Source organism: Xiphophorus hellerii, chromosome 9 (assembly GCF_003331165.1).
Source record: "Xiphophorus hellerii strain 12219 chromosome 9, Xiphophorus_hellerii-4.1, whole genome shotgun sequence".
NCBI lineage: Eukaryota > Metazoa > Chordata > Actinopteri > Cyprinodontiformes > Poeciliidae > Xiphophorus > Xiphophorus hellerii.
This window is the reverse complement of record NC_045680.1, coordinates 32,780,528-32,789,311: the sequence shown is the minus strand read 5'-3', so window position 1 is coordinate 32,789,311 and position 8,784 is coordinate 32,780,528. Positions and strand designations below refer to the sequence as shown.

At 41.3% G+C, this 8,784-nt stretch overlaps 1 protein-coding gene across 1 annotated transcript; it reads left to right on the top strand.

Annotated features, from left to right (window-relative positions):
* Window positions 1-4,023: 4,023 nt before the first annotated feature.
* On the top strand, window positions 4,024-8,784 carry LOC116725446 (zinc transporter 7-like). Its single transcript, XM_032571503.1, has 8 exons — window positions 4,024-4,178; window positions 4,434-4,535; window positions 5,473-5,586; window positions 5,686-5,773; window positions 6,170-6,299; window positions 6,382-6,582; window positions 6,661-6,708; window positions 8,456-8,784. Exons 1-8 carry the CDS (start codon window positions 4,099-4,101, stop codon window positions 8,593-8,595), a joined length of 903 nt encoding a protein of 300 aa, XP_032427394.1. The 5' UTR covers window positions 4,024-4,098; the 3' UTR covers window positions 8,596-8,784.

Sequence of the window (8,784 nt, the reverse complement as noted above, 5' to 3'; positions counted from 1 at the left end):
CTCTGCGACCTCATCATCTGATATCTTGGGATTTGTATTTTCTGGGAATTCCCTGGGATTTTCCCCCAGCTTTTACTTTTGCTTCTGCTGCAGTTTACTGGAAATCTCCAGGTCGTTTCCGGCGGTTACCGTGGCGACGGTGGTAACTTTCCACGGTTTCTGGAGAGGAAAACGGCTTTTTGCTCAGGTTATTATTTAATTCACGATGATGAGATAAAAATAAAAACTTCATCTCTAAATAACCAGAAGTTGTTTTCAGTGCAGATTAAACCGGGTTAGTTTGAATCGTTTCTCCAGATGATTTTAAAGGAGCCGTTTCTGGCGGCTTTTGTCTCCGCCGCTGGTCGCCATGGAAACTGGGACGTGAGGTGTGAAGTGGACCGGGTTCCTCGCTGGTGTCGCTGGACCCGGTTCAGCTCAGACAGACACACACAGTGGCGGTCTGTTTCGTCACCGGAACGCCGACCCCTCCGGTCATGTGACGCGGTCTCCATGGCAACCAGGCGAGGTCCAGACGGCGAGAAATGAGGGGAAGCTGCAGGAGAGGTTTCATGTTCACAGACCAGAACCGGAACACGCCGTGTGGTACCAGCAGAACTAAAAACATGAGACACCTGAGAGTTTTTGGTATTTCCTGCAGATTTTAAGATTGCCTCATGTTTTTAATAGACTTAATTTTATTTTCCTACTTTATCATTTTCTACCTGTGATGTTTGGTTTGTTGTGAAGCACTTTGGTCAGCTGAGCCTGTTGCAAATGTCCTATAAATTTACTTCATTTGAACTGTAAAAATCTGGTTGAATCACAAATTTTTACCCCGATTTAAATTTATTCATGTTTCTGTTCATCTAGAACTGAAATTTTCCATATTTTTCTCCGGTTTATCCACAAAAACATTGACAGAAAATAGAAAACACAGGAAATAAATCTGTTAAAAGAACGGAACACTTCTACGCTACGTTTAACCTTTTTCTCTTTTTTTTTTTTTTTACAGTGTACTGTAAAACCTGCAGATCTGGAACAAACTGCGAAAGAATAATATAATTTTCATGGTTCTGCTCGGCTTTCTGACCCAACAGCCCGAGCTGGCTAACAGCTGATGATGTCATATAGGTCTCTGCTATCTAGATGTTAACCTGTTAGCATCCTGATGGTCATCAAGCTGGAATACAGCAACCATCTTCAGTCAGAGGCCTCTTCAGGTGCATTGCAACACTGACTGCTACTGGAGATCCTTCAGCAGCATCACCACCCAAAACGACTCTGTGAAAATATTTGGATATGAGTCGCATTGAATTTCCCTTTGGAGTAAATAAGATATTTATAATTGACTTGTTTGAATTTTTTTTATGTTGCATCCAAATCCACAGCAATAAAAACTTTAAAAACTTCCTTTGAGGATGAAATATTTTAGTGCAATCTGTTCAAGAACAATTAGAAAAACTTGATCTAAATCAAATTCACAATAGAAATAAAATCTTCCACTTCAAAAACATCCAGAGCTTTTGTAAAGTCAAAGCTAATATTTTCCCAGAAGCAGCTTTGACACCAAACGGCTGCAGGAACAAAAACGTTTCTGATCGTCACATGAAATGTTTACAGGAGAAACTTGTGAAACTCTCCAGAACCTTTTAAAATCCTACTTAAGTTTTCCAAACAGACGCTCCTGTCGGATCTACTGCAGCAAAACGTCTTGAACTCTGACTGACTCGTTGAATGACCCTGAAGGTCAAAGGTCAAAGACGCTCCATCCTGCAGAAATCTGCAGCTCTAAAGAGACAAAAAGCCGAATTAAAATCTGCAGGCAGAGATTCTTCAGGTCAGGGAACCAAATATCTCCATCTTCACTGTGCGACAGGAAATACCAGCAGGAATTAAAACGACGAGACGCAGCAGAACGCCTCCGCACGCAGGGTGAAAGGTCGCAGCGACGCGGCGGGGCAGCGAGCGCCACGCGGTGGAAAAACACCAGATGGAGCAAAAAGAAACATCCATTATGATGATTCTGCTGAATCTGGAGAAAGCAGCGCAGCAGAGTCACCAAGAGCCTGCAGGCCAAGGTCAGAGGTCAACTTCAGTCCAGGCTCTGCTTTTATATAAACAAGTGAATCTGAACTCAGCAGGTTTGTAATCTGAGCACAAACTTAAATAAAACTGGATTTTTTTTTTTTTTACATTTTTAGGGAAAATTTAATGCAGCTGCTGCAGAAACTCTGATTAGATTTAAAACAAGCAGACGATGTTTTATCTCAAATTCACCAAGAACAAAATCTTACTAAATAATTTTGATCCAGTTCATAGTAAAAATATATTAGTACATTTACAATAAGACAAAACTAACAAGTAACTTTTCAGCAAGAAACATGAGCTTTATTTAGGTAAATGAGGAAAAAGTTCTGGTAGTGAAACAATCTGCCAGTGGAACATTTTAACTTATGTTATGGGAAAATGTCCAATTATTTCACTTATAACTTTTTCATCAATATTAAGGAATTATTGACTTAAATCAAACTCCTATGTTTTGCTGAAAAATTGCGTGTTAGTTTCATCTTAATTCAAGTCAACTAAGATATTCACTTTAGAAACTAAACCAAAAAACTTGGTAAGTTTTTGTGTTTTTGCAGTGTAACAATATAGATAAAGATTTTAAAAAACAAAAACAAATTAACAATCCTGCTTGAAAACCTGTTAGAAGACTTGAGACAAAATAAAAAATAAAATACAACCATGTTTGACTTTACCTCCACTCTGTTAACTTTTACAAAATAAGAAATAAAACAAAATAAATAAGTGCACCAACAGTTCAGATGAGGATGCTGCGATCATCTGCTGAATAAAATGAGAATCTGCTCCATATTTCAGTTTCTGTCTGCTGCACAGGAGCGCCATCTGCTGGTCATCTCATTTAAACCTTAAAAACAATAAGATTTATTTATTTTAAATCAATGTCAGACAATCCGAGCTTCCTGATTTGCTCGCACTTCCGTCTCCTGTAAAACCTGTAAACGTCTCAGAAACTTTATAAATACATATAATAATAGTTCACTGTTTTTTCTAAATTGGTGATAAATTATGGTTCAGTTGCCTTCATGTTTTTGTGTCTGTTTTAGACAAACATGGAAAATATTTTTAATTAGAAAAAAAATATGAGAAAAGTTTGGTTCTAATTTTTTTTTTTTGCTCTTAAAGGTGAAGTAATTTTTTTAAGCCCCAAAATAAAAATAAAAAAGAAGCTAAAAATAAATCAATTGAGTTTTGAATTTTTAAAATGACCATAAAAATATTAACATGCATTTTCTGCATATATTCAAAAATCTTCTTCCTATAAAGCAGTAGTGCTAAGACGGTAATTTGGTTTCTGAATTATTTCTGTTGGACGTAAATGAAAACGTAATTTAATGATTAATTTATTTCAACTGAAGCTGGGATAGTGGTTACATCTTAAAATGGACTATTGTGTGTGGGCCACAAAGTATTAAAACTCATTGATTTTATGTAATATTCTAATTTTGGGTTTCAGCAGTTGTAATCATCAGAATGATCAGTTTCACACACAGGGGCGGTCCTAGATGAAGTTCACCAGGGGCCCAGGGTTTTTTCATGGAGGTAGAGAACGAAAGAATCCAAACATTCAATATGTTGTTTTAATATGTCAGGTGGTTGTAGACCTGGCAGATAAAAACAGCTGAACCTAGCAGTGCAACAAATAACTTTTAATTAATTGTTAAAGTACTGAACTTGTGAGTGTACGCTTTTGAACTCAATTATTAAAATAAGAAACGTTTTGAGGATATCCTAATTTACTGAGATGTCCCATCTCAATGGAAATAAATAAACGAATAAATACCAGGCATAAAGGCAAAACAGTTATAATAATTCTCCAAAAATATTTTTTTTTTAAAAAGCAGTGACTGATCATTAATCTTAGTCAACATGTTTCTTTCTTTGGCCCACTAAACCCCCAAAAGGGAAGAATCTTTAAAAAGGGGGGAAGGCTCAAGCGCTTTTATTGTGAAACCTGTCCTCGCCGGAAGTTGACAGTTAGCATCTCAGCCAGTTTACGTTCCCAGTGAGACTGTGGAGCGTCCAGGTGTAAAAATGTTGCCTTTATCTATCAAGGATGATGAGTACAAACCGGCCAAGTTCAACCTGCTGCTCAAACTGTCCGGGTGGTTCAGGTAAGATGAGCGCTGCTAGCAGCTAGCCGCTAGCTGTGACTGTTAGCCGGAAGCTAACCGGTTAGCCTGAACAGACGCGTTCCTCTGGCAGCTCAATCTGCTTCAAACTTGTTTTTATTCAGCTGTCAGGCTGTAGACTGGCTGCTTTTTACCGCAGTTTGCGTGTTTGTGTCTGACTGTTTGGAGTTTTTAGTCCCTGCTTCCTTCGTGGGTTTATTTGTTGTGACTGCATGTTTGTTTCTGTTTGCTTTTCAGGTCGATTTTAGCTGATAAAACCTCCAGGAATCTCTTCTTCTTCCTCTGCCTCAACCTCTCATTCGCCTTCGTGGAGTTAACCTACGGCATCTGGAGTAACAGGTAGGCTAACAGCCCGAGCAGCATCTCTGTGTGATTTCTGTTCTCTGGATGTGCCACGTAAGTGTTAGCGGTGTGTGTGTGTGTGTGTGTGTGTCCGTCATCTTTAATCTGAGACGCTGCAGTAACTCAAACTGCGCATGACAACAGAAACTCCTCCGGTCATCAGATATTAAAGCTTTTAAAGGAAATGTTCGTCTCTAAGTTTATCCCTCCATCTTGTCCGTGTCCGTTTTAAATCAAGACAAATAAAACTTCACATTTGCAGCTAAAAGTTAAACTTTAAGATGTGTTTGTAAATTTCCTGTAATGTGTGCAATCACTTCCTGTCAGAACTGAGCAAGCTCTGCATCGGTGGCGAGTTATCCTGCAGTGCATTAAGCAATAGATAGTATAACAAAATAAAGCAAAGTCCTAATGTGGGTGGAAACAGAAATACTCCTGACTGCACAGGCTGAACAAATTAAACTTGTTTCTACATGTTTGACCAAGATTGTGAAGCTTAAATGCAGAGTTATAAAATAAATGTGTAATTCGGTACATTTATTTACAAAAAAAGGTTTAAGTTAATTCAGCTGAACATTTATCCAACTTCAACAATCCAGAGACATTAATAAAGTTTTAGAACCTTGAAGAAGTTAAAACAAAAACAAATGGACATAAAAATCACTAAAGTAATAAAATAAATGAACAAATGACATAGGATGAGGATCAAAATATACAAGTTATAAACCTAAACTATAAATGGTGAATACAGATAACAAGATATTCATGATCAAATAAAATAACATTTCAATATTTATGATCAAATATAAATAATGGCAAAAACAGTCAAATCAAATAGACAAACACCATAAAATGATTAAAAATAAACAATTAAACCCAAGAAAGTCTTAAAAAGCCAGAGTGAATTAATCTCCTCCTCTTCCTCCGGGTCCAGTTTAGGTCTCATCTCAGATTCCTTCCACATGTTCTTTGACTGCACCGCCCTGCTGGCCGGCCTGGCAGCCTCCGTCATCTCCAGGTGGAGGTCCAATGACAGCTTCTCCTATGGGTAAGCCCCGCCCCCTGTCCTCAGGCCCCACCCCCGTTCCCTCCGCCGCTCTGAGCTCGGCTGCTCTGGTCTGATCGCTCTGCGTTGTTTCACTCCCAGCTACGTCAGAGCCGAGGTTCTGGCCGGCTTCGTCAACGGACTCTTCCTCATCTTCACCGCCTTCTTCATCTTCTCAGAAGGAGTGGAGGTGAGTGTGATGACATCATCGCAGGTCGGACACATGACCTTTCAACCTTTTGGTTTCACCCGCGTCGCTCGGTCCGGATCTGGATGCTGAGCAGCTGAAACAGTTTTTACTCTTAATTTTTAGCAATCAGACTGTTGTTAGGATGCGTAACCGTGGCAACAAGATGCCGTTTGTAGAACTTGGTGCAGCTGATTAACATCTCAAAAACTCCAAACAAACTACGAAAGCAAAAAAACAGGAAATAAATCAATCTAATGTGGAACCAGTAGAGGAAGAACAGCGCCACCCAGTGGAGACAGTTCAGCCATCAGCTGGTTGTTGGAGGAAAACGTTTCCATGTTGGACTGAAATCATGAATCATTTCCTCCAGTTTTCTGATTTGTCTGTCTGTGTCAGAGAGCCTTGGAGCCGCCAGACGTTCACCACGAGCGGCTGCTTCCTGTTTCTGTGGCCGGCCTGCTGGTCAACCTGGTCGGGATCTTCGTCTTCCAGCACGGAGGACACGGACACTCGCACGGGGACGGAGGTAGTCCCACCTGGAGACGAGACAAACCCGCCGCCAAGCTAACGAGTCGCTTTCCTAAAATCCTAAACCTGTCGCTCCGCAGGTCACGGTCACAGCCACTCTCTCTTCAACGGCAGCCTGAGCCATGGACACGGAGGACATGGAGGACACGGACACAGCCATGATGGACACGGGCACAGCCATGATGGACACGGGCACAGCCATGACAAACACGGAGATCATGGACACAGTCACGGGGGACACGGACACGGACATGGACATGGAGGACACGAGGACTGTCACAGTGAGACAAACGTCCGTCTCCTCTCCGTCAGTCGAGACGTTTTCAGAGAATCTGAACTTGTTGTTTTTTGTTCCTCAGATGAGCTTCAGCGCCCAGGAGAAGGATCCAGCAAGCAGATCCTACAGGGTGAGGACACACACAAGCCCACGGGCACACACACACACACACACACCCCTACACACACACACATCAGGTTCGATACCGATATCTGAGATTTAGTATCGGCCAATAACGATCTGATATGGAAAAACAGTTGAACTGACTTAAAATGTTTGTTTTTAAACACAGATCTATTTACATATCTCTATCTTTCTGTCTCTATGTCTAGATCAGAGCTTCTCAGGCCTCAGGCCTCCTGCTGTGCATGTTTTAGATGTGTCTCTGTTTCAAATGATTGCATGACCTCTCCTGCAGGCATCAAGTCCGGCTTATCCTGTTAATCACCACAGATTCAGTCCAGGTGTGGCAGCAGGGAAACACCTAAAACATGCAGGGCCTGAGGGCCGGGGGCCTGGGGGCCTGAGGGCCGGGGGCCTGGGGGCCTGAGGGCCGGGGGCCTGGGGCCTGAGGGCCTGGGGCCTGAGGGCCGGGGGCCGGGATGAGAAACTCTGGTCTAGAGAGACACATGGATATCTAGATTGACATATCTATATCTAAATCTGCAGTTGGATCTCATGGTGTGTACTATTACTTTCTTTGCCAATTGGAGTTGCCGTGGCAACGTAATTGCGTAATTGGCTGATCTCCTGCTGTCGGGATGAATGGAGGCAGGTTTTGAAAAGTCCAGAGAATCGTTTTGTTTTGAGGATTTTCTGATTCGTCGTTTCATCTGGAAACATCGTTTAGTTTTCAGTCTGTGGAGAAATCTGTGATCAGAACCAGAGACGGTTTCACTCCGCTTGCCTCCAAGCAAACCAAAGTTTGAGAAAAAACCTTGATGTACTTAGGAGGCAATTTGATTTCAAATTGCTTGATTTTGCCACCGGGGGGCGCTCTCACACCACATTGGTGTAGCTGCTGCCTTCACAGCTGGTTGGAACTGCAGCAGTTCGATGTTTGACCTGAATTTATTTTAAAATATTTTCTTTACAAGCAGAACAAAGAAGTTTTATCTGAAAGGTTTGTTGATTTAAACTGAAAAAGCTGCTCAGATTTCCTGTTTTCATCGATGAATAGAAAAACCCTTCGTTGTTCCTCAGCAGGGAAATTCAGAGCGACAAGCAGAGGCACAGATTCAGAGCTAAACATGTCCAGAGCCATTCAGGTAAACTGAAGTTTATGGAAAAGTTCCTTTACTCAACAAGCGAAACATTATGTAGATTAATTGGACAAAGGTTAATGTTTCATTAAAAAAATCATTAATCATTAATTATAATGATTTTCTGCTAACAGCGAATAAAAACAAAACATTTAAGACTAGAATATTCCATCTCCTGTTTGAGTCCAACAAAGAAAATTTCAGCCTTTTCTGCTTGACTTATCATACCGTTTAGAGCTGATCTGTTAATTATTGTTTTATTTACAGATTTCATGATTGGAAAGCAAAAGGTGCTTTTAAAACTCCCTCTAGAGGAGATCTGGGTGGGATATATTGTTGAACGCAAAATGTATTTATATTTCTTGCACAATTTGGGTCTAATTACTGCTCTAAATATGTTGTTCCTTCAAACATTTGGCCTTTTTTAGAGTCTCTATTCTCCAGTAATGATTAATCGATTACTAAAGTAGTTGACAATTATTCAATAATCGATTAATCACAATTAATCCGATTATTTATTTCAGCCCTAGTTGTAATAATGGTAATTAATCATTAATTGTGCGTAAAAGCTGCGTTTTGGTTGCGTTTCCTGAGTGGATGACGGTTTCTCTGCAGGAGTCCTCCTCCACATCATCGCCGACACTCTGGGAAGCATCGGCGTCATCATCTCCGCCCTCCTGATGCAGAAGTACGACCTGATGATCGCCGACCCCATCTGCTCCATGCTGATCGCCCTCCTCATCGGAGTCAGGTGAGCTGACAGGTGGGCGGAGCCTCAGCAGCGAACCAATCGGCTCTCTGAGCCGCCAGAGTCCGGCCGTGTCGGGTTGTGATGAGGCGAAGGGGAACAATGGAGTGAGGTCACTTCCTGTTCAGAGGGGAAGCTGCTGCTTTGGTTTGTTTTAAACGTTGAGCTGAAATTCCTGGAGACTCGGAGGGAACCT